We start from the raw sequence: 26152 nt of genomic DNA, 5'->3' as shown, positions 1-26152 counted from the left end.
GGCTATTTGAAGTTGAATTACCTTTTCCAAAAATACATGTCCCTGATGAGTTTGCTGATGATATTACACGGCTGTGAGTTATCTGGGATGGTGGGTGCATGTCTTGAATGAAATGGTAACTCCATCTTTCAGGATAAGCAGTAGACCTGCAGTGTCAGCTGAGAAAATACATTCCCTATGTAACAAAGTAGTGAAATTCTCCTTTAAAGTAAAAGCAGTGATCATTTTTTCTGGCTGTTATTCCAAACATTTTTTTTCTTGTTTTCTAGAATTTTCAAAGCTCCTCTATCCCTTGTAAATATAGCTGCTTTAAATAAAATCAAAATCAAACTGTCCAAAAAGCCCAACAAAGGGCGTTAGGCTGATTGTTTGTTGTTCTAGACTCTGGAAAATGGACTGCCATTGTTTCAGCAAATCTGGCTGCTGCTTAGTGAGTTATTGAAAGACAGACTAGTCAGGTTACCTTGAACACTACTTTTTTCCTATGGACTCTGATCCAAGCAAAGCCAGCCACTATTCATAACTGAGCTTGTCAAGAGTAATTTCCTCTTTCATGGGGAAAAATCCACTAACTAGTGGCAAATAGGAAACTTTCCATGGTGAAGATGGATTGTTAAATGAGTTTATTATTTTCTTCAAAATTAATTTTCTGTTCTCTTTGAAAGGAAAAAAGAAAACTAAAGTGTTCATCAGTGGCTGACGGAAAAAAATTAAATATTTCTTCAGAATGTAATCCAAAGAGTTGATAAAAAGAATGGGGGATGAGGGGAAGCACATTTGACACTTTTTTTCCCTCTTCCTAACAGATTTATTAACCTTCATGATTTTGTACTTGATCTTGTTGCTTGCTGAGCTTTTTGAAGCCATAGCACCTGAGATGAAAGCATTGAGAGATTTTAGGTTTCTGTATAGGGAGGGGAGTATGTTTTTTTCTTTCATAGTCATAGAAAAGAACTTCAGCAATGACTGAAAATTAAAAAAGTAAAAAAAAAATGCAAATAGGTGCATTATTTATGTCTCTGAACCTTTTAATTTTATGAGGTTTTTAATATTGGTCTTGTCAGTATGGTGATAGTCTTGTCCAACTGAAAAGTGGAATCAATAATGTCCCATTTTGTGTATGCTATTCAGAATGGCAGTGCTATGAATAATGCAAAGTATTCGTAATTTTCCAGAAAAGCATTAGAACTGTTCAGCAAGGGGAAGATTCTAACTAGGGAAATTAGATAGGGGCAGCAGAGCAGAAACCATCTCCAGTTGTAGCAGCAGGGAAGCTGCAGAAGCAGAGTGATTTTCTTCTCTGCTCTGCAGCTCCTTCTCCATTTCAGCCCAGAGAGATGAAGGGAGTGATTCCAAGTCAGTCAACACTAGGCAGAAGCCTGATAAGAAGGTAAAATTAGCCCACAACTCAAACTTCTAGCTGTTTTCTCACCATTCAACAGGTTTGTGTTAAAGTGCCAACATAAATGTGGTGGGTCAAGGGGACGTAAAAGACATCGAGACTTTGGTACAATGAGGAACTTTTTTCTAAAAAGGCAGTACTGTAGTTTTTGAAATTTACCATCTGACCTAAAAAATGGTCAAACCCAGAGAAATTCATGACGTGTACTATATAATGAATCGTATATTTTCTCTTTTTTAATTCAGACATCAGCAGCAGGTTTCTTTTTCTTTTTTGCTAGACAGTGTATTTATGTGACTGGATTATTTCAGGGACCTATCAGGAGCTGTTGGATACAGCTTCTCTCCCTTTAACTTGAGCAAAAGGGAGTTGTGTCACTGGAATTTGTGGCAGCAGATAGTCTAAGCTGTAACTGAGCAGTATGTTGAAATAAAACATGCATTAGCTAGCAAGTGGTTATTTTGTTAAATGAGAATTTTGCTACATCTGCAGATTAGGGAATGCTTAATAATTTTTAAATTTTTTTTCTTTCCTGATGCCTGCAATAATTTTTTTTTTTGTGGGGCATGTCTTCCCTTCTCCATCTCTTCACTCTCTTATTTTGAAGATTTATATTGCAGAAAGTAAGGATTTTCCTCCCCAATTCTTGTCACATGAAGTCCTATTTAAAAAAAAAAGGCAAATGGAATGATCTCTGTTTGTTTTGCCTCTGTCCTGTTGGGCTGTATGAAAGCAACAATACCTAATGCTCATTGATATTTAATTAATTTTCTTTTGGCTCATGGATTTCTTTTCTCTGGTGATATATTTAGTCTACAGAACTCTTGACATTTGTTCTAATAAGCCTCTCTTAAACTTTTGTATTGTTTAAACTACTTTTGTGGACCTCTGCTAAAAACAAAGTGTAATGCTAGCTTCAAGATATTGAGGCATTCATAGAATTTAAATGTGTTTCTGTTAATATAAGCATTTTTGAGGTTTGGGCTAAAATCTGCTGAGTATAATTTCTGTGTATCCAGTCAGGTTTTAACAGACTGGGAAGGTTTGACCTAGGAAAGAAAATGGGAGAAAAATGTGAGCTACAGAAATGTCTCATTATTTAAATGGACTTTTTTATATTGTAGGGACTGCAATATTTTGAAATGTTTGAATCCTTGGTAGCTGTGCAAATGATATTGTGCCATATGTGTGGAGGTGAACTTTCTGCTCTTCTTGAGACATGAGCACCATCCAGCCCAGAGGGGGTAGCCGGTACAATCTGGGGACAGGGTAAAAAAGTGCTTCCCCTTGAGTGCCCTTCCAGGGTCTGGCATCCTTCAGCTCACCCACTGACATTGCTGCCATATCTGTGTTTAATAGCCCTTGAAAGACCACTGTAATATAAATACATACTTTATATTTTTTATTGTAGTTATTCTTTTGGTGATTTGGGTTTTTCTTTTTAAATCAGAGTATCCTGTTGTAAGGATCTATGGTTTTTAATGCTGAATGTCTGTCAGCATTATAGAGTCCTTCTGTGTCTCCTTGAGGTCAGATTTCTTATCTGCTCCCATTAATATTCCCTGAAAAATGTGCTTCTTCTCTGTTAACCCTTCTTTGTTATCCTCAAGAATTGTCTCAGCCCAGGTGCTGTGCAACCTTACTCAGTGTCTCATTTCATTAAAAAACCCAGCTATTTTATTCCTGTCTTTAGCTTCCTGTCCTTAATCATCCTATCCTTTCTTTTTGTTTCCCTTTTTTTTGTACTGGGAACAAAGGACGTTTATCACATCTTCAGTGACTGGATTAAAGACTTGTTGGAAGATAGATTGGCTTTTTTGCTGCTGCTGGTTCCTCCCCTTGCTGATTGTGTTCTTCATTACAGTGTTGTGTAATACTAGCTAAGTTCTGGCAATCTTCTGTTCATTTTATCCATTTTTTTCTAAAGTGTCTTTGACTGTCACTTCAGTTCAAGACTATTTTTCCTGACTTAGGCTCTTTCTAGAGAGCCCTTCTCTGTATGTGAACAACCTGGTGTAGGGGAAGGTGTCCCTGTCCATGGCAGGGTGGTTGGAACTAGACATTTGCCTTTAACTTCCCTTCCAATCCAAACCATTCTATGATTCTATGATGTCCTGTGGTTTTCCTCATTACATGATTTTTCATTCTGGGTAATCCGGTCACTCATATTACTGCTCAGTTGTGAGCAGGACTTGCTCTTAATGCAGGTCACAGAGTCTTAGTATTACAGTCTACTTGGCTGAACATTGATGCTTGTAACATTAAAAGAGTGGTGTATCATGGAGGTGGTGATCCATGTTACATGAATATTTCCTCTGTACTTCCTCCAATCTGGTTTTTTTTTTTTTTTTTTTTAATGTTTTGGCCCAAGTTTCTTGGATACAGCGTTTCAAGCTAAACAAAAGATGCTGGGTTCCAGGAGCCAGAAATGTGAAATTATTCCTTAATTCATGACACCACCTTGTTTGGTGAGAACTTACTAGGGCACTGGCAGGGTCTTTTCTGGTTTTACTGAAAAAGCCCAAGTTAAAAATTGTTCTGTTCTAGGACTTCTGAAAAATTGAAGAGAGTCCAGAAGATGGTCTTAAAAATGAATTGCTGTAGGGAAATATAAATCTTCAGGTGAATAAAAAATGTGCTATGAAGCAGATATCCTGCAGCTATTCCTTGAGTTTATCAAGATCAAGACAAAGCAGTTTTCTGAATTACATTAGGGTGGTTTTGTATCAGATACCAGTAAAGATTGACAGTAGGAGCAGTAAAGCATTGCTATGAATTAGAGCAGATAGGAACTTTTTTTAAACAGATTGGACAGATGGTAACCTGGTATAAACCTGCTTCTCCTTTAGCAAAGGTTGGGCTAAAATACATCTCAACAACCTGAGTCTTCTGCAGCAGCCTTTCTGGCTGGGACAGGAGCAGCCAAGGCTGCACAGCATTACCAGGTGTGGTGAGACCACCCTACAGGAGCACCCTCAGCCACCAGTGGCATCTCTGTCCACTTTTGGTCCACTGACTTCAGCCTCACAGTCAGCTCCAGGCTGAGGCTGTTGCCTGTCAGAAATTAACTTTGTGCTCTGGAACTATCTTTTGTGAGCATAAATTGCTGGACGTATCTACTGACTTGTGCAAAGCATTTTGACACTGTCCTGTACAACATTCTTGTCTCTAAACTGCAGAGATGTGGATTTGATGAACGGATTAGTTGGAATTGGCCAGATGGTCATGCTCAAAGAGTTGCTGTCAGTGGCTCAATGTCCAAGTGGAGATCAGTGGCAAGTGGCATTCCTTGGGGTCAGTGTTGGGACTGGCACTGTTTGACATCTTTGTTGGTGACACTGACAGTGGGATCGAGCATAACCTCAGCAAGTTTCTGTGGTGTGGCTGACATGCAGGAGGGAAGGGAGCTGCTCAGAGGCACCTGGACAAGCTCGAGAAGTGGGCCCTTGTGAACTTCATGAAGTTCAGCAAGGCCAAGTACAAGGTCCTGCACCTGAGACAAGACAACTCCTCTGTATCAGTGCAGTCTGGGGGTTGAACAGATGGAGAGCAGCCCTGGGGAGCAGGATTTGGGGGTGCTGGTAGATCAGAGGCTAGACATGAGCCAGAAATGTGCACCTGCAGCCCAGAAATCCAGTGGTATCCTGCACTGCAACAAAAGCAGCGTGGCCAGCAGGTCAAGGGAGGTGAGACTCCACCTTCTATGACTTTTTCTTTTATGACTCCACCTGGAGTGCTGAGTCCAGCTCTGGAGCCCTCAACAGAAGAAGGACATGGATCTGTTGAAGCAAGTCCAGAGGACGTTCATGAAGATGATCAGAGGGCTGGAGCAGCTCTCTTATGAAAACAGGCTGGGAGCATTGGGGTTGTTCAGCCTGGGGAAGGGGAGACCTTAGAGCAGCCTTCCAGTACCTGAAGGGGGTCTACAAGAAAGCTGGAGAGAAACTTTTTAAAAATTGAATATAGTGACAGGACAAGGAGCAATGGCTTTAAACTGAAAGATGGCAGGTTTAGAGATTGGGAAGAAATTCTTTACTGTGGTGGTTGTTGGAACAAGTTGCCAGAAAAGTTGTGGATGCCCCATCCCTGGAAGTGTTCAGAACACCAGGCTGGGTAAGGCATTGATACACTGGACCTAGTGGAAGGTGTCCCTGCCTTGCCAGGGGTTTGGAACTAGTTGATCTTAAGGTCCCTTCCAGCCCAAACTGTTCTGTGACTTGCTGCTTTTCTCATAGGCATCAATTTGCTACACTCCACGTGCCCTCCATTAGGGAGGGCTGAAAGGTTCTTGAGGTGGTAGGTATTTCCTGCTTGGCATTTGCAGAATTGAATATATGCCATCCCTAATTTATTTTATTAAAGCTTGTTATCCAAGCAGACAAATTTTCCAGCTTCTTTTATGCAGAAGTGTTAGTAAACAGAATTAGCAGATGTACTGTCTCCCTCCTGTTAGTTGCCAGTGGGATTCATTCTTGATTACAGTATAATGATCTTCATTTTTGGTCTTCCCTGGATCTGTGCCCTCTGTAACAGGATGGTTGTTTAATGCTTACACACTGCTTCCAGCTGGCAGCCACTCATCCTTTTTTTGGCAATTTCTTTCTATTTTTTTTTTAAATATATTTCCTGTACTGAGATGGTTTGAGGTGAAAAATACAAAAGCAATGGAAAAGCAAGATATGATAAGGTGCCTGCTTACAACTATGAAGTGATTCCATTCTTAACAGTAAAACTTCTTTGACAAATTACTACCACGATTTCTGATAACAGAATAGAGAGAAATATAGCCACATATATTTTCCTGATGTTGTGCGTAATTTTAAGTTAGAAAATAGTGTTGTACAAATGTGTTTCATGTTTGTCACATCTAAATAGTAGCATTGTGGGCATAGTTCATCACTTTTGCTATGTCAATGCCAGCAAAAATTTGTATATGAATGAATAACTTATGTCTGCATTTAATGAAAATGTAGATGGTTAGCAGAAGATGCTGTTTTGTTAGCTGCCACTTCACTTGTAAAGATGCCAAAAAAAAGAGCTTAATACATTGTTGGCTGAAAAGTCAGGCAAATTTGCCCAGGCAGAAGAGTCCAGGCAAATTAGCCCAGCCAAAAATAAATGGGAATTAAACTTGGCAGCCTATTTACTTATGTGGTGGTGGGGGAAGGAAAGTAAAAACATGCATTTTGCCAGAAGAAATTGGAAAGTCAACTCAAAGAAACCCCAGAATTATCCTCTACAAAAATGTATTGAGCTTGCACAGCAGGATTTTGGTAGCAGTGGTGGGGGATTGGGGGGCAGAGGGGCTACAAGGGTAGCTTCTGTAAGAAGCTGCCAGAAGCTTCCTCCATGTCCAGTGGAGCCAATGCCAGCCAGCTCCATGATGGGGTCCACTGCTGGCCAAGGGTGAGCCCCTCAGTGATGGCAATATCACCTCTGGGATAATCTGTTTAAGAAGGGAAGGAAGTTACTGCACAGGAGCAATTGCAGCTGGAGAAGAGAGGAGTTGCAGTAGATGAGAGGAACAGCCCTGCAGACACCAAGGTTGATGGAGAAAGAGGGGGAGGAGGTGTTACAGCAGCAGAGCTGAGATTCCCCTGCAGCCCATGGTGAGGACCACGATGAGACAGATGTCCCCCTGCAGCCCGTGGAGGTCCATGGTGAAGCAGAGATCCACCTGCAGTCCATGGAGGACCCCAGACTATAGAGGGTGGATGGCCAAGGGAGGCTGTAAAAGAAATTAATGCAGTGACTGAAGTCATCCACGGTGACCTGTGTTGCCCTGTGCAGCTGGAGCGCTGTGGTTGCAATGTGAGCAAGCCCCATGTTGTTCAGTCTTCTGGTGGAAGACCAGAATGCAGTGGAGGAGGAACAGAAAAGGGTTTCTGTTGCTTTTTGAGCTGGTTGGGCCTCACAGAAGTTAAGGAGCAATCACAGCTGGTGCGGGGGGCATTTGGGGACAGAAACCCTGCATTCTAGGCTTAGCTGGATCTGCTCTGCCATCTTGTGGAGCTTCTCCCCAAGATGCCCACTGGTCACTCTGCAGCCTGCCACTGGTGTCCCAATAAACTTGTCCAGCCTCCTGTCATCTCCAGAGGACAGTCATCCTGCACAGCTTGGCACAGCCCACCATGGGGGGCCTCAGTGCCACATCAGCACAGCATGGGAAACGTTTGGCTTTGTCTCTGTTGGCAATGCTGATTTGGGAAGCAATGCCCAGCACCTACCCAGCCCACAGCACTCTGCTGCCAGTGCTGTTGGCATCGATACACAAACAGGTACCAAATATGTTTGAAAGAAAGAAGTCATTTTGCTGCTCTGTGGCTCTAGTTATCCAAATACTTTATTGAGATTGAACAGAAACATTAAATATCACCTGGTGAAGTAAAACTCTCTCTAACTAGGGTTAAAAATGTGTTGCATTTTATCTTATGTTTCATTAAAATGTGTAAATAATTTATGCTCCAAAATAATATTTAGTAAGTTATGTTACATTTATACTTGGAAATCTTCATGCCAACTGTACCTTCACTTTTGAGTGTCTTTCTGCAGCCTTCCAAAGTAGGAAGTTGTACTTTTCCTTCTTTCATGTCATACTTGTACTCACAAGCCCTTTTCTGAGACATCATGTTTACATTTTCTTTGCAATCACTCTAAGGCCACCTGGAGCTCCCCAGCTGGGGCCAGAGAAGGTGGGAAATTATGTTGGGGGTTTTTAGCACGGTTGTGTTTAGCTCATATGATGTGACATTGTCCTCGGGATGTAATGGTCAGTTTGACCTCTTTACAAACACCAACTATGCAAGAAAACACTTTACAAGCTGCGAGAGGATTCTTGGTGGCTCTCAGGAGAGCAGAAGAATTTTCCTTGGCTGGCAGCAGTGAGGACAGGACTGTAGTGGTGTATGAAGAACAGCCTTGTAAGCAGGAGAGGTCACTCTAGACTGGGCTCAGTCACTGGTTTTCCACATCTTTTTACTTCATTTCCTTTTATGAAAACTTGAAATTTAGGTTGTTGCTGACACACCTGCACATCTTCAGCCTGAAGGAGCTTGCACTGTTCCTGGGCTGTGAGCAGGGTATCCTGGTTCCACAGAAGTTGTGGTATCTCAGAGGGGCAAGGCATGGAAAGAGGATGTGTATTTTTTGTTTTGATTGTGAGAGAAGGGATATTTTTGTGTTTTTCCATACATAAACAGATGGAAATGGAAAGGAAATTATTTGCAAGGCATGTAGGTATTTGAGTTATGATTTCTTATGTTTAATTGTCAGCACTACTAATAATTCTAATGCATCCAGGGCAGAATGTGGTGTTTCTGTAATTTTTGGTTGAGACACTCATAATCAAAAAAATAGGGAATGCCTTAAAACCCAAAATGATTTTTTGTGTGTGTTTCTTCGACTGGATAAAAAGCAAGTTATTATTTCTGTCAGTACTCATAGGATTTTGTATTAGGAGGAAAAGAGTTCTCAAATCTTGTGTCACATCTTTTTGTATACAGTACAGTATTTGTCATAAGACATTGGCTTCAGTAAATTGCTTATTGTTTTGAAGAAGAACACCTTAAAGCTTGCTCTTTTTGTGATGGAATTAAAATTCCCAAAGGAATTTTGTAGCCCTTTACCCTCTACAACTACCTGAAAGGAGTAGTAGTTTAGTTTTAGTGAGGAGGAAATGAAAGGATGATTGGAAATCATCCTTAAATTACATCAAGGAGATTTGGATTAGATATTAGAAAAAAAAAATCTTAACTGAAAGAGGCGTTAGACACTGGAATAAATTGCTCAGGGAAATGATAGAGTCACCACCTTTGGAAGTGTTCAAGAGGCATCTGGGTGTGACATCTGGGGATAAGGTTTAGGAGTGGTTATGGTGGTGCTGCGTTAACAGTTGGACTAGATGATCTTGAAGGTCTCTTCCAAACCTGATCGTTCAATTATTCTATGAAATATTTTTAATCAGTTGCTGACTTCTCTTATAGCACGTCTGAGCTCACTATGGCAAATGAAATAGTTTATTACTAATCTCAAAAACCATATTAATAATGCAGCTTTGATATATTTCCGATCAGTAGTCGACTCATTGATAGATTAGATTAAGGCATGTTGTGATTTTCATTTCAAAGACAATTTTACTGAAGAAGGAAGCAGAAATCACCAGTTTAACTTTTCAGACAAAATTGTTATATGAGTAGAAAAATAGAGTATATTTTAAAAGAAAGTTTCTGTTGTTACTTGGAGCTGCAGGGCTGATTCCCAGGCCTGCCACTGCCCTATTGATGACACAAGCCCTGTGGGATGTGACTGATATGAATTGTAGCCAGGAGCTGAGGTATGAAGTAAAATACTGCTTTCTTTAATTTGAAAGGTTGTGATCAAAGTAGCTCTGTGTGTTTCCTTCTGTATCTTTCCTGACTGTGTTAAAATAATTTTTTTACAAGGCTCCTCCAGTCATTTAAATGAGCAAGGCTGTCATCTGTCACCTTGCAAATTTTTGTCTCACGTAGAAGCATTTCTGCCCTAGAAGAACTGTGTTCTGCTGAGAAAGCATGTTCTTACTTGGAGATGTGGCTTAATTAATGTTGCTTAGGCTAGCAGAGTGACACTGCCTAGAATAATGTCATTTCACCTTGACTTTCCATGCTGGGAAAAAAAACCCAGAAATTCCTGAGTGCCACTGGCACCAAAAAGCATCTCCTGTAGGTGTGTTTAAGTTTTGTAATGACAAGCTCACCTCAGGCTGACCTTTCTTTCACCCACTTTTTGGCTGACAACTGATTTCACATCTCATGGAGTGAGCAGGGGCTGCAAATGCACAAGGACACTTGAGCAGCTGGAGTACAGATCATAGCAAAGGTAGTAAACAAAGCCTGGGAAGGGGCAGGGCCTCTACTGCAGAGAAAGCCTGGTGCTTCTGATGTCAGGAGGGTGAAGTGCATGGCCTTGTGTGGCAAAAGATTGGTTTGGAAAGACAGGTGCCTGCTAAGGAAGGCAGGAGCCCCCCCTGAAATGGAAAATATACCCCCCCATCCCCGAATTTCTATGAATTTTAAATTAAGAGGCTCTCAGGCAAAAAATATGGGAGCAGGAAATAACAGTTCTTTAATAGGCAAGAAAATGAAAAGGATAAAATAAACAGTGCAGTAAACTAAAACAACACTGACAGAGTTAGAATACAACCTGACACCCTGTTGGTCAGGGTGGTGGTAGCAGTCCAATTGGAATTGTGGCTGCAATCCTCCTGGAGTGTCAGGTGTGGTTCTGTTGGAGCAGGGATCCTGTAGAAAAGGGTGTACTCTTCCTCTGAAGAGCCAGTGGAAGAAGAGGCGGCTGTACCTCTGGGAAATCCGGTGGAGAAGCTCTGCTGGTGTTTCAGAATCTCAGGATTATATCCATGTAGGAATGCTTGGCTCCTCCCTCTTGGCGGAGCATCTCCCAATGGGATGCTCTAGTTCTTATCAGTCATGCAGTGACTTTCAATAGCCTGTTATCGGCAGATGTCTCCCCAGAGGGAGGAGTGGTTGTGGAAGAGATAAGGAAAACTGCCCAATTAACAGAAGACAACTTCCATACAGATGGCAAATAGATAGAACACAACTTGCCTGACAATCCAGGACAGTTTGTGTGAAAGCTCACCTGGCCTTTATCTTAAACCTTAAATTACCAACAAGGAATGGGGGAGATGAGATTAGATTAGAGCCAGCCTGGTTGTTTCAGTAATCCTATATCAGCTAACCCTGAAAAGGACACTAAAAATCTCTTTTTCAGTTAGTATCAGCTGTCTACTTGCTAAAGCTGCAGGATTTTCCGCATCAATTTACATTGCTTTTATTGTACAGATGTTTCTCTGGCTGTGTGAATCAAATAGTGTTTTCACTATTTGAATTGAATTACAAGAAGATCCCAGTTACACTTTTGTGTTGGGCATTGATACTCATCTCAGGGAATATTTTTCAACTCATCTTATTCATTATTCTTATAAAGAAACTGTAAGCTTCTTTGTTGAGAGCTAGTGTCCTTTTGCCTTTGTATGAGAGGGAGAAAAGAGAAAATGTTCTTAGTTGGGTGTTCCTAGAGATTTTTAAGTCTTATGTAGTTGTTCTACCCACCTTCCATCTAATCTGTCTACCAAGTACAAGCCAGCTTGGACATAAAGTACTGTCAGAGCAATATTTCAGGTTTTTTTCAAATCCAAGAGATTTATTAATTTTTTTGCATGTCTTCAGGTTCTTATGAAAGCCAAAAATATGTGTCACTAAATACATCTCCAGTGGTGTCTATAGTAAAAGCACAATAAGCCTTTAAAGAGGTGCAATTTGTAATTCATGTTGAAAAATCCTGTTGGGATGACAGGAGAGACACATTGCCTGTGCAATCTACACAGCCACAGTAAGATTTCTTAGCAATCATAGCATGGAGCATGGGGGCTGGTTAGCTTCTGCTCAGAGCCTTTAATGGCAAAATTCAGGTCTTGACCATAAATCTTCTGGTATGTGTTTAAGGCAAGCCCTGAGTATACTGTGGGGAGCAGGGGAAATGGATTGTTTGTGTCCCAGCTGGCAATTTCTATGTTGTTTTCTTTAATGATTCCTCACCATGTGATTTACTTCCTAGCCCAGAGTCTTCTGGTATGCTTATAAAGTTGGATTCACGTGACTGTGAGACAGAGTAGGAATCAGAAGTGTACTTTAAAAGGCTTACAGACCAAAATGGGGATCTAATGAAGTTAGGTGAGAGGACTGAAGTTCTGGGAAGAGTTTTTCTCTGATGAGGCCTCAGATGCAGATGCTGTGGCTGGAGGCCTGTACCCTGCCCTTCTCTGGGGAGAGCAGGGGATGCCCTCCATGTCTTCCATGCTGCCAAGCACATCTGTCTTGTGGAATGTTCTCTATCACATTTTATTGACTTGATAAATTATGGATTTGTTTAGTTGCTGGTTTGATATTGATGTGTACAGCGCCTATGGCATTGTGAAAGCACATATCTAAATTATAATGAAGATTGATTCTGCACAGGTGAGATCCTTCCATCCTTGCTGTAACTGTCTTACCCATTTTTTTACCTCTGTCTCTGCAGAGGGTGTGTCTGCTTGCAGAGTAAGGCTCTATTAGATTAGGATAATGGAATTCAGTCCCACATGTTTATTATTGTGCTGAAGTAAAGCTATAAATGAAATGCAGTTCTTCAGGGTTCAGTAGCTATGCCAAGTCTTTGAAAAATGATAAATAGCTTCTAATTAGATGAATGATATTTCATGAAAATGATGAATACTTTCTAATAACCCGTTTTCTCAGTAGGCTTTGCACAGTTCAGTTCTGAAAATCTGAGAAGTTTACAGAATTGTAACCAAAAGTGATGTATGTTATAATATTGAGTGAGATGTACAAATTACATCTTATATTTGTGCATTCCAGTCACTAAATGCAACAGAATTTTAAAAAAAAGTGGGAGGACAAGTAATAATTGTTGTCTCAATTTAATTTATTCTGGCTACTTCAGGTTTTCTCCAGGGTGTATTTAGAAGAAAGAAGAGCCTGAAAATAATCTTCTGAATATTTTAAATGTTATTTAGTATGAATGTTGATTAATGTGTCCCACTTTGACTCATACAGTAATCTCAGTATAATAATTGTGGGGTTTGCAGCAAGGAGGAACAAATTGCTTTGTGCATTCTAGGACAAAATAACTTTTTGTTTCCCCTGCTGATATTTAGAAGTAGATTAATGGACCAATAGATGAATTTTAAGGTATTTGTTATAGCCTTGGCACAGTTCTTTGACCCTGAGATGACTATAAAAAGTATGAGATAAAGAAAACAGTTGCTAATAGCAAACAGAAAATACAGTATTTTTTTTCCTCCCCCACAGGATATTAATGTATGTATCCTTGAAAACTACCCTGAATGTTCTAATCCCAGGTTATTTTACATCATACCATATTTCTGTGGACAGCATCCAAGATGCAGGTAAGTATATGCAAGGTATTTCAATTTGTTCAGCAATAGCTATTGCCAACATTTTGTCAGAAGTCCGTAAAAAAGAGGTGACATTACTTGAAGTACAAGAGAAAAATGAATGTACAAGGAATGAACAACTGCATGTGGTAACTGCATGCTTATATGTTGAAGTAAGTAGGGCATTGCAAATGTAGCACTATTCTTTTTTCTTTATTTATATCATGAATAATTCATCAAATATGAATGTATTTATGTGTAATTTTTTCTGGGTTACTCATCTTATCTGCACTGCAATCTTGTAATACATGTTTCTGATTTGCTCAGATACTTCTATCAGGTCTATATGAGAAATACAGGTTTCTGTGTCCATGTGAGAAACCATATTCATGTTTAAAACCATGTAAAATACAGCCCTCTACTGCTTTAATTGAGCTACCTCATTTTTAACATCTGTGTACACCATTCTAATATTGCTGTATTACTGATACCATAGTAATTTTTTATGCAATAATATTGGAATAATTTAAAATACTTTCTTGGCTTTAAACACTTTAGTATTGTTGGTAACAAATGTTTTTTATTAGGTGTGTTCAACTTCAAGGTATTCTGTTTCTGTATTATTTAGGCTTCTCCATAATGAAACAACTGCACATTTTCCAGGATTTCTTTTAAAAGCCATACTTCTTTGTAGCAGTAATAACAAGTGAAAATGTGTTACTTCTAAGTATCTATGTTGTAAAATCCTGCCTTTTTTTTTCTTAACTGAAGTTATGTATAAGAAACAAAACAGGTTAATGACTTCATTTTCATTGCACATTTTTTTAAACATATTTTGGCCTGATTTGCAAATGCTTATGGTTGCACATTCAACTTGCATGCACTAGTAATCCCATTAACAGTCACATGCCTGAATACCTTCACAAAATATCTCTGTGAGGTTCCCAAGCAGCGTATTGAAGTACTGTTTTGTACCTTGTTGTAGATTTGGCTCCTGCCATGCCCTTGTACTTCTTTCAGCTACTTCTTAGTCCCATGAGGAGTTGCAAACAGGAGGCTCATAGTGTTTGTTAGGACACAGCTCTTGCAGAAAACAGATCAGTGCCCAGAAGGTGGTAGAGCATGAAAAACCTGCTACAAGTCTGCTCTAGTAGGAGTGGAAAGTCGTAAGCTTTTCCACATGACACAGAAAGAGCTTCAGACAAATGTTAAATTCACTATTGCATAGGATCCACAATAACCTAATGAAGTCATGGAAGAGGTGTGATCTACAGCCACTCCCAGTCAGTGTGGGCAGCTGATTCCCTTAGCCTGGGACGCTGGCATTGTATCCTGTGTCAGTATGAATGATGGCTGCTGCTCCCAGAACATAACTAATATGAGTTATTATAAGGGATTTAGGATTTGTATGGTTGTCTAACTGCATTGTGCTTTTGGGAAACTGAGAAGCATAAAAATGTAGTGAAGTCCTGGCAGCTTCTCCTGCTGGGAGAAAAGACAGAAGAACCCTAAACTGTTCTTCAAAACCAGTATCAGTCACAGCCAAAAAATGCAAATCCTGTAGCAAAGCTGCAGGGCGACTGGGGGTAATGACAGGGGAAAGGGAACCTCCTGGAGACTGAAAAAAGTTAAAATGAAGGACAAGGTGGAAAATGGTAGGATTCACTAAATTACAGCAGGCAGTGCTTGGTCCCAGCAGTTCTCCTGATGTAGTTCAGAGACACCACCACCCCTCAGCACCTTCCAATACCAAGGGCAGTCATCCCTCCCATCAGATGGATTGTGCTTCCAAGTTGAAATACCAAAGTTCACAAGTTTGAGTTTATAAACAACTTGGCAGCAGATCTCTTTAGAATGGAGTACTTTCACACAGTGATTAGCCTCCTTTTAATGTGATCCTGTTTTTACATGCCAATCCAATTTTAGATGTTGCATGGAAAAGCTCAGTAAGCTACTCGGGTTTGGCGGGGGGTCTTTTTTGTTCTAAGTATAGCACTGAATATTTTTTATTCACATGTGTTCTTGGCTTGAATCTGTGAAGTAAATGCATTTTTTAACTTTTCTTTTTCCCTGCTCCATCTTCCCCCATCAATTTCATACAGGGAGCCTGGTGAATGGGCCCTTGAAAGAGCAAAGCTGAACGTTAATGAAAATTTTCTGCTTGTGGGCATTCTGGAGGAGTTGGAAGATGTGCTGCTTTTATTAGAAAGATTCTTACCTCATTATTTCAAGGATGTGCTTAGCATCTACAAAAATCCAGGTAACTTTTTCCATTAAAAAGCTATTCTTACAGAAACTTCAGCTAAATCTGCATGGCTGCTGAAGGGTACATGTTTCTTTCTTGTTCAGTCAATGCAGAAATTTGTCTCCCTCTTAGGGAGCAGATTTGATGATTGGGAAGGTAACATATTCCACTTTTATCTTTAATGTTACTGTGTGGTTTTCTTTCCTTTTCTGCACTTTTTGCTCAGTGATCTTTCCACGTAACAGAAAGCTTCCCATTTTCCACTGAAGTGGCTTCTTCTTTTAATTGTATCATACTCAGTTCTCAAATAATACTGTCAAAATGGTGTCAGGAATACGTACTTAAATAAACCTTCAAGAAATGGTTTGGGGAGCTGGACACTCTGGAGATCCTCCAGGACCAGTTTATTTATTTTCCCTCAGACTTGACTATGAGTTGAAATGAAATGAACCTTCAGCTGAGCTGAGTTTAGGTAGAATACAAATAAGAATGTGCACTTAGAGTACTTCCAATACAAAGCATGCTGAGGAAAAAGACTTAGGAGTTTGGAATTGAGAAATGAAAATGGAAAGCACTCAGCCTACTCCTTAATTTGCACCCCATGGTCAATCTGAAAGGGTTCTCGGCATCAATCCATCCCTCCAACACTGATTTATTGTTGTCTTCTTTAAAAGGCAGTCTTGTGTCCTATGCTAAAAATAGATGGGATGCTTCTGGAGGGCTGGGCATGTCATTCCAGCAGAATTGATTTCTTGCTTACATTTGACTGGCCCATCAACACTGTGTGCACCAAGCAGGGGTAAAACTTCCCTTCTTCCTTTGTGACTCAGTTGCATTTGTGTCAGTGTGAAATGCCTACAGCCGTTAATATGTTTTGTACCAAGCTGTATATTCAAAGCACATGGAACAAAGATTAAATTTAGTTTGTAATGCATGCAACTGAGGGCTTGGCTTCTGACTGAGAACATCTATTGCAGTAGTCAGTCAAGTCACTCTGGAGAAATTATGGGTTTGTGTCCATAAGGGGGATTTATGCACGACTGTCCATCAAACCCTTCTTCTAGGATGCATCTTTGGAAATTCTGTATTTAGCTGTGATACAGGCACTAGGGGAAGTATGACATTCTTTCTCTGAACATGCTTGCAGTGGGTCATTGTCTGCTTGCAAGCAGGCAGTTAATGCAGCTCTTTGCAAGGTGGGACTGTAACTCTGTGGTGCCACATCCAGCCATAGAGCAGTTTTGTTTTGCTTAATAACAGAGAGTATTGTACTGACATAAGAGCAATGCCCAGTTTGGGATCAGGTATTTCCCTTGGTTTTATAAATTAAAAAAATAAAAATGATGATGTTTGTAGTATGTGGAAGTCATCCTAAAGGTTTGCACAATTTGATCTTGAAGGTTTCCCCATGGGATGTTAGACAAAAGGAAGGCAGGGGGATCAATAGAAGGGGGATCAACTCTCTGCCATGAGAGTTTTCTTTGAGTTTATAAGACTTCTTCAGCTGTTCTGTGCACCATACATTTTCATTTCTTTTACAGTGGGGGAAGGTAATAAGCAGCACATGGGGTTTTGTTTTTCATCAGGGTGCCCTAGAAATTGTCAGGTGGGAAATAAGCAATCTGCCAGAATCATTAAGTGCTGGGTAATCTTTCTCCACTCTTTGTATTTTCCAGTATCAGGAGGAAATTTGATCACCTATTACAGGACAATGATTTCCTCGGGGATTTCATGTGAAAAATGGGTCTTCAATCTAAAGATTCACCACTTTCTGTCAGTATTCCCTAGGTGGATTAGACCTTTATTTTATCTTTCCCATTCACTTATTGACTGGACATATTAGTAAAAAGGCAGTTTCCTTGTGTTAACTCTCTCCTCCTCTTTTCATACATGCATATGTTTGAGGGTTTTTCCTACCATAATTATTTTCTGGTTATTTCTGAGTTGGTGCTAATACTTAGGAAAAAAAAAAAAAAAACCAAACAAAAACCTTTTTACAGAATCAGCCAGAAAAATAAAAAATACTCAAGCAGTGTGTAAGAAATCCTACATTGTTCTCCTCAGGGCATCTTAGATGTGATCTGCAACACCCTCTGCTGTTGCATCATGAAGTGCTTGGAAGAAGACATGTTGTTCTGCCAGCTGTGTGGTGGTCCCACAAAGCAGAAGATAAACTGGGCTATAACTGACCTTTTGTTGCAAATAACCTTTGCAGAGTAAATCTGTAGAGTTTACAGTATTGTCTGCTGACCTGCTGCTCCACTTGAGATTCTCTTATGGCAGTCTTTCTTTCCTCTTTCCACATAAAGAAGGAAAGTTTTTCTAGAACTTATCTTTTGTCAGCTGAATATAACAAGATGAGGAAAACAGAGAGAAGGACATGTAAGAAAGGTGATTCACTTCCAGGTCTGTGAATATCTGCACCAGAGTGCACTGCAACAAGCAGTTCTGGATTGGAGGCAGTTCAGAAACAGCATTTGTAAAGCTGCCTTGAAGCAAAAAGTAGCTGAAGATAGACATTTTCAATCCATTGTTGCTTTAGTGGATTACATAGATTAGAAATCACAGTAGGAAACAGGCAATTGCTGTCCCACCAACATCAAAATCTAAATGGTATTGAAAGCACCTTCCTGCTATGGGAAGCAAAATGCCTGATGTTATCAAATGCATAAAATCACATGTGCATATAAGATACATCTGCAGGGGTTGTGAATTAAAACCCTTCTTCCTGAAGTTGGGACTCCCCTCACTCATTACAGCTGCTTTGGTTTGTCACCAGATCACTGTAGATCCCATCTAAGCAGACCTCTTAGTGTTGGAAACCTTCAGCATAAGTTGATAATACAGAAATCGGAAAATCTAGAAACTTTTTCTCATCTCTGTTCCTTTGAACTGTACAGGCCATATTCAAAGCTCTCAGTTTCTTTTGTGCCTGTAGTAAAATTTCTCATCTGAAGCACTATGATAACATTTGTCAAGAAACTCTTGCTCAGCGTTCTCTTAGGAGAAAACAAAACCTGTAGTTGTTTTACCTTCAAAAATATTTTTCTGCTGTTGTTCTGAAGCAGATGATTTAAACTGTGGCTCTATGATAAAATAGTGTGAATTTTCATCAGAGAGTTACTGTCTGTCTGCATAGCTGATGACACAGGTAACTGCTAAAAGAAGAGTGAATTGAGTGCTTTTCTTTTTGATGCTAATGATTTGTCTGATATAAGCTGGCAGAAGGAAACTGTGAAGAAAGGTAAAATGTTAAAAAAACTTGGCAGTTCATCATGGCAGAAAATTTTAATGTCAGAGGACACAAGGAGGATAACTTCCTTCATTGCATTAACAAAAACGTTGCATTCAGCTCCATATGCCAAATATTTTGACTTGTGTGTTTTATAACAAAGTGTGACAAAATGTGAAAGCTCTTTGTGGTGCTAAAGTTTTTATTGGAACCAATCTGGTTTTATCTTGTACAGTACTTTAAAGCTATAGGCTTCCTGTTTTTCGGTGCCTCCACTCTCTCCTTGAAATTAAGCATTATCTTAATGCCAAGTCAAGAATTGCAAAAGGACTCTCTTTTTTGATGCCTCTCTTATCCAAAGTTACAAATTTTTCTTGGCAGCCAAAACTAGCTTTGACAAGAGATTAAAAGGGCAGGAATGGGGGCAGCAGATTGTGAAATCAATAGATAGATGAATAGATGGGTAGAATAAATTTTAAATATATATTTTTATGTTTCATAGCTTTCTTTGCTAACACAGTAAAATTTGCACAGTAAAATTTTGTCTTTTTTTTCACCAGCATTGAAGCAGATAGCATCCAATTGCAGAGCCTTAGAATATATTTATTGCAAAATTTGAAAGTATTCTTTAACTCTTTGAAAGGCCTGAAATAGTTATAACAAAACTTGACATGTAAAATCTTTCCTCACTCTCAGGGTGTAAAAGAAAAAAAGAATTGGTCAGTCGTGTTGATTTCTGCTGGCTGTAGCCAGAACACAAAGAGCATTTACACACTTTCTTTTGAAATGGGCGCATGTGGGTTTCATATCTTTGGTGGTTTTGAGACAAAAAATACCTGCTATAATCATCAAAACAAGAGTTTTCCTCTGTCTTGTCAATTTCTGTGGCATGGGGTAAAAGTTAACAGCATCCAGTGTAAAACAATAGGCAATAAAATGGTTTTTTAGCACCTCAGAAATGAGCCATATCCTCACACCTCAGGAGTTCATAAATTTTCTTTGGCACCAGAAGCCCTATAAAAACATTTCTTCCCAATACTAGGAAAAAACCCCTTTGTTTCCTGAAAGGTGCATTTAGTGTGGGGAATGTATAGGTCATACTCTACAACAAGAAGCCTGACTTTAGGCTTTTCAGACAGTGAATTTTATTGAGTGCAATGAAATAACTCACACTGTCAGCTGAAAAAAACGTATTGTTTACGTAAACTGTAGGGGTTTTTTTAATGCAATGAAAATGTGATTCCCATAAGAATTGCATTTACAGGGAATGTCTTAAACTGTAGCAGTAATATTATCTCAGGTAGTATAAGCCCTGTGTTCATGAATGTTAATGATACAGTCTTGACAAGTTTCCCCTTCTCTTTAAACCCATTAAGGAGAGATGCTGCCAGTTGTCTTTATGGCAGAGCTGAGGTCCTGAGAAGCAGAGCATTTTTGATGGGGTCAGGAGAAGGGTGAAATCAAGCTCAGCAGTCTTTGTGCTGTGCTGAAGATCACTCCTGTGCCAGGCCAGCACTGAATGTGGGACGTGCCTTCAGATGGTTCAGATGCTATGCATTTGGAAAAGTTCAGGAACAAGGGGGTTTTCCCTCTGAGAAATTTGTAGTGAATGTGTTTACAGGCACCACCTCCAAGGGCAAAAGCTTTGAGCAAGAAATGATCATAGAATTCTAGTGGAAGGAGGCAGTGCTTTTTGTGCAGTGTCTTTAAATGTTGATCATCTTATCATCTTTTATTCTGCCTTTGTTTAGCACAAAATTAAAGGAAAGAAGAAATTAGGACAAATTATATGAGGCTTCTTAGTCTGCTGGCTTCTTGTGAGCTGTACTTTCTGGAGAGGGCTGTGACTGGTAGATGGGAAGGGAATACACTTGCTCATCTCCTGTGCTGAAGTGCCCAACCCTTTTTGCTCCTAGAAGCATCTGCACTTTTGATGAGAGCATAAAATCAGAGTGGATTAGTCTTAATTTAAATATTGAGGGTTTTTTTGTTGTTGTTCAGTTTTGTTTTGGGTGGGGTTTTTTGTGGGTTTTTTTTATCACTTCTAAAATTTCAAACACGTTCAAATGTTTAACAGCTTTGGAGACTCCAAATAGACCGACTTTTCTCTTGCCTTGCACTCTAGAAGATCTTTGTGTTTTCCCTGTGTAATGCTTTGAACAGGAATCACTGACTATGAAAATTTCCTACAGAAGAAGACTGTAAATGTCGCGTGGAGCCAAAACACGAGGTTGGAGTTGGGAAGTCCCTGTGAGACACCCCGGTGTCTGAGGAGACTGCGAGCAGCGCCGCCGTGTCCAGCAGGTGGAGCGCTCCGCCCGCCTGTGCGCCGCTCCCCGCGCACAGGGATTCACATCCCGCCGGGGGGATGGGGCTTTTCTGATCGCCCTGCATCCTCTGCTGGAAATAGAAAGCGTGAGCAGACCGTTCTTTTCTCCCCGCTTTGAAGTCTCAGCTTTCAATAGTGCACAGAGGAACGCTGTAAAACGACGTGAATGCTAAAACATGCAGTTTAAGATCTAGGAGAAGTGTTTAATTGTGCTTTTGTTTCTTCTAAAACAAATTCCCTGTTCTCTGTCTGCAAGACGGTCAGGGAAAGAGGAAGAGTCACAGTGCATATCCCTTAGGACATTTCTGTTTTGTTAGGTCGATAGCATCTAGGACATTCTGCACAACTAATCTGTTCTTTGGCTTGCTTTATAAAACTGAAGGTACTATCAAAAGCTGTAGATACATTATCTAGCTCTTCAGCCATGAAGATACAAGACAAAACAGGGAAAATCCAGACTTCTTTTGGTTTTTTATGGTTTTTTTTAAAGCCTTCTGGTGTTTATATTTTTATAATGGAGTTTTTTATACTTTTATGTAAATAATGGTTGTTTTGTATTCTTTTTTGAAGGAGGAGAAATTTGATAAACTGGTGGCTTAACCAGTGTCACTAGAGAAGTAGCAATTTCATCCTCCAATCCATAATCACTTTGGAAAATCTATAAATATTGGAGTCAGAAAGAAGTCAGAAATACGCTTTTTTGCCTTAGACGTTGCAGCGTGTGCGTGTCGTTCATTTCGTGTCCTATTGCAACACCAGACTGCCTGCTCCAGGATGCCTTGAAGTTAGTGGATACACCAATGAGTGGTAAGGATAGTCAGTGAAAGTATCCTTTCTTTTTCAGTCCCACAAAAGAAAAGTATGTTGTTTTGTCTTCCAGAGGTTTGCAATCCTTTTGTGGATAAACAAAGTAGTTTTAAGAATAGGAGCTCTTGGAAGGATTTGAGCACTTCTGGGCTCTCTCATGACTGTGCTTTTCAAAAGAACTACTAGGTCTTTGGCAGGTTTGTCAAAACTTCTCTGTGGTGAGCTCTGAAGCAAAGCTTTACAGCTTATAACAGCTGAGGTTCTTGTTCTGATGAGGAAGGTGAAGCCACTCCAGGCAATATGTGTGTGGCATGAAAACCATAACCATGGCACCAAAAGATTTATCCAAGAGAGTATCAGTCTCATTGCTAAAGTGTCATCAGGAGTAAAGGTGTGGCAGGTGAGCTTGGGATCACTTTCCAACCCACATGGAGCCTGTGTACATCCATGCTCAAGTCCTAACTATTTACTCTTCCTTGCTAGCGTGTACTTGTTAGACTGAGTTAGCTCAAATGTGCAGAGTTACAAAGCAGAGCAGTTGCCTGTAAGTACATCTTGTGGCCCCAAATGAATGGCATTTTGAGATGAAAAGTGAGGCAGCTGGCAGCCTGACACAGCGTTGGTGCTCGGTCTGGGTGAATCTGCTCCCTGAGCCTGCGGTGCAGGGAGGTGGGATTTACATTTCCATGTGCCAAAGACATTGCTGTGGCTCTGCTTCCTCCTGGAGTCAAGAGCAGTGCTTGACTTGGTGAGCACAGCAGCACCAGCAACAATCATTTAGATCAGGTGAGAAATTTACATATTTCCTATTGGCAGGCCAGGATTGTGGGCATGATTAATGAACTGGAGAAATGGGGAATGAGGCTACTGTTGATCCATAGTTCCCTTTTCCAGCACTTCTGGCATTCAAGGATGTTGGCTGCCTTCCAGATCTCACCACTGATTATGGCAAAGAAGGATATAGTTTCTCTTCTTGCTAATTACAGTACTGATTTTTAAATCCTTATTTTTGGCTTGGATTTTCCTGGGTGTTGAATTTGTAAAGGCTCTGCTCAGAATCAGTTGTATTGGAAGGTGAAATCCATGTTCCCTTAAAGCATTGTTTGAAAAACCTGGATCCAATGTTCTTCCTCTAATACAGTTTCTGGTCACATGAGCTCAGAGACTGGCTCTGACAAACAGCAATGTATTGTAGAGATATGCTGAGTGTGTTTTGTAGAATTACTTACTCTTCCCTTTCTGTGAGCTATAATGCATGCCTAAACATAGCTTGTGCTCTGCAATCTGCTACCTTTTTCCTATTCCTCTCCTCCACCTTACTTGTATTTCTCTTTCCTGTCAAATGGCAGGGCCTTTACCTGCAGCCAAACAAATTTTACTTTTTTGCATACTCATCTGAACCTCTTTCTCATTAACAGTTTCCACTCTCTAAAGTTTCTGTATGTCTGTAGGATTATGAAGACTGAGACCACCTAATGCATCATCTTCATCTTTTAGTGCAACTCCAAGACTTCAGCCTACAGATTTTGCATTTCATCCCACCTATTCTTGTCACTTGCATTCAGTTTCCTTTCATCAGCTCTATCGATGGGCTGTCTGGGTTTGGATTAAACCCTCAAAGATGTAATTTCATACTGTGTTGCAGTAAAAACAAAAACTATTTATGTTCTAAATCCCAAGGGATCAGTCGAACAAGTCCTTACATCTCACACATCAGGAATCCATGTATATTTTTTGTGTGTGTGTGTGTATGTCAGGAGATCATTTTGAAGGCTTGGTGCTGATATCTTCCAAGCAGCAGTCATGTTTATTTAATGAGCAGATCAGTCACTAAAGATGTTATGGTTTATAAGTGTGCTCCTGCTGCTCCTCTGAGCTTGATTCCCCGATGCATCTCTTGAATATTTCCTGTTCCTGGTGTCACAAAATGAAAAACCTATGGATAGCCAGCTTTGTTAAAGCTCCAGCACAGAAGAAGATCTGCATTCAGATACAGCATTAGTGATATCTCATAAGTAATCCAGGGTTACTGATGACAATATACCACAACCATTTTAATGACAGGCGGTTAAAGCCTGCAATGACAGTTCATTCCTTCCTGAGTGACTTAGTAAATAAAATCATAATGCTATTTTAATCAGTAGCATTTCAGCTACACCTCCCTTACTGCTTCTGCTTTAAAAATAGCATTTAAACAAAAATTACAGCGGTAACAGATTATGAAGATTGTTTCTTTGACAACTTTGCCCTCTGCCCAGGCAACTGAAGGCATAGAGAAGGAGCCATTAAATCCCAGTTAATAGGTCTGCTTCTGTTCCCAGGTGAGCAGGTCTTCATTTCACCTACATGGAAACAAGCAAGCTGCACAAGATGGCTGAGGCTGGAATATAAAAAACTTTTATTAATAATAGGACTAAAGCTACAGAGAATTTAGCTCAATAATCAGTATATCCCACAGTATGTTTTCGGGGCCAGTATTTGGGGAGGAGCTTCTTGTAATTGAAAACAAAGCATATTTGGCATGGAAGACACAGGAGCAATATGAAGCAGGTCACAGAGCTGACTATTCACTTAGCTTTTAGGAGCATAATCTTATTTTCAGTCTTCAAATAAAGTTATTGTACTTTTTTTCTCAGACTAAATCACTGTATCAGTGGCAGAATGGGCTGTAGGTTAAATTGATAATTTTTGCTCCCAAGGCATCTTGCAAGAACAATGCAACTACCATGAGCCAGTATCTTTGATGGCCCAGAAATTAAAGATAGGGTAGCTACAGAAAAGAAATTTAGATGTTAAAACACTTGTACCTGTAATTTTTGTACAGCGGGGACAAGGAGCCATCCCTTAGGAATTACTTAGATTTTCACATGAACATTGCAATTTAATATCAGGTTTTTACAGTGATGCAAATCAGCTGCTATAGTGATTAAAATGTTATAATAATTAAAATTAGGAAGACATGAGAGAGCATAAATTCTGACAAGTTAGGTGTGAAATTATAGCAAGACACTTCCTGGCATGCAACTTGCAAAAGGTATTAAAGCTAACACCAAAAGGGTTTCTTCCAACCACATCAGGGCTAGGTGGCTGAGAAGAGAGTCAGGGAGAGAGAAACAGTGGGCAGCTGGGAGAAGTGCAGGGAGACAGGAAAGAGACATCCCCAGGGTACATCTGTAAAGGGAGCACTTGCTCCCAGGGGACACAGTGTATTGTGCTCTAAAATCATCTTAAGGACACTGTTGCTACTATTAGAAAAGAAGGGAAAGAACTAGTAACGTGAATTTCAGCAAAGTGCAAGGGTCAGCTCTTGATGACAAAATTTGTAAGAATTAAAATGAAGTAAATGTGTTAGCAGTGCAGCTCTCAGCTGGTGTGTCTCCCAGCCACCACTCCTCACTTGAACACAGCTTCACACCGTGCCTGTGCTCCTTCCTGTGAACCCCTTTGCTTTACCCGCCCTGAAGGCAGTTTATGGTGCTGGAGAGCTGACCCCTTGCTCTTCCAAAAGTCTTCCTTGGAGTTATGTTCCCTACTGCCTTTCAGTGTTGGAATTTCCCAGCCTTTTTTATCTGTCCCTCTTAAAAACTTGCTCTCCTAGAAGCTATGCAAGAAAAGAGGGGTTTACTAAATATAGCTGTGAAGATTCTGATTTTCTTCTTTTTCTCTGTTCTTGGAGTTGAATCACAAATTTTCAAATGTAGCATGAAAGAGAATCCTCTCCTCTGTTTCTCTCTAGGCTCATCTTCCCAGTTTCCTCCCCTTCCAAGCTGCATTCCCACTGTGTTCTTTTATTACTATCTTCTCTCCACTTTTCTTTGCCTATCTCCAACATTGCTACTGCACTGTATAAATCTTACCTTTTGAGTTCTGCTGTTTGCACTCTGAATATCTTTTCAGTTACTTGCAGATGCCATCTATAATACAGGTAAATGTTAGGGTGTGGCATTTTTTACTCCACAGCTGTCTTTACTCCTTGGCAGTGTTAGGGATGCTGCTGTGAGAGCAAGTATTCACCAAGGATTTCTTTGAAACTGAAATTGCCAACTCTGTGGTGTGTCCCCTGATTCAACCAGCAGCTATTTTGGAAGTATAGGTAAGATCAATCTCAAGCTTTTAGAGGGCTGCAATTGTCACCTAGACCCCAACAGATGAAAGAATCAAATTGACATACTGGGAGGAGCTGT

At 40.1% G+C, this 26152-nt stretch overlaps 1 protein-coding gene across 1 annotated transcript in view; it reads left to right on the top strand.

Annotated features, from left to right (window-relative positions):
* UST (uronyl 2-sulfotransferase) overlaps positions 1 to 26152 on the top strand; it is a 152489-nt gene that overhangs the window by 106416 nt on the left and 19921 nt on the right. Inside the window, exons 6-7 of the mRNA XM_030236339.2 lie at positions 13270 to 13367; positions 15458 to 15615. Of these exons, the coding sequence (XP_030092199.2) occupies positions 13270 to 13367; positions 15458 to 15615 (256 nt within the window). The remainder of the gene's footprint in view (positions 1 to 13269; positions 13368 to 15457; positions 15616 to 26152) is intronic.

The sequence above is a fragment of the Serinus canaria genome, chromosome 3, assembly GCF_022539315.1.
Source record: "Serinus canaria isolate serCan28SL12 chromosome 3, serCan2020, whole genome shotgun sequence".
NCBI lineage: Eukaryota > Metazoa > Chordata > Aves > Passeriformes > Fringillidae > Serinus > Serinus canaria.
This window is presented reverse-complemented; position numbering and strand designations above follow the sequence as displayed.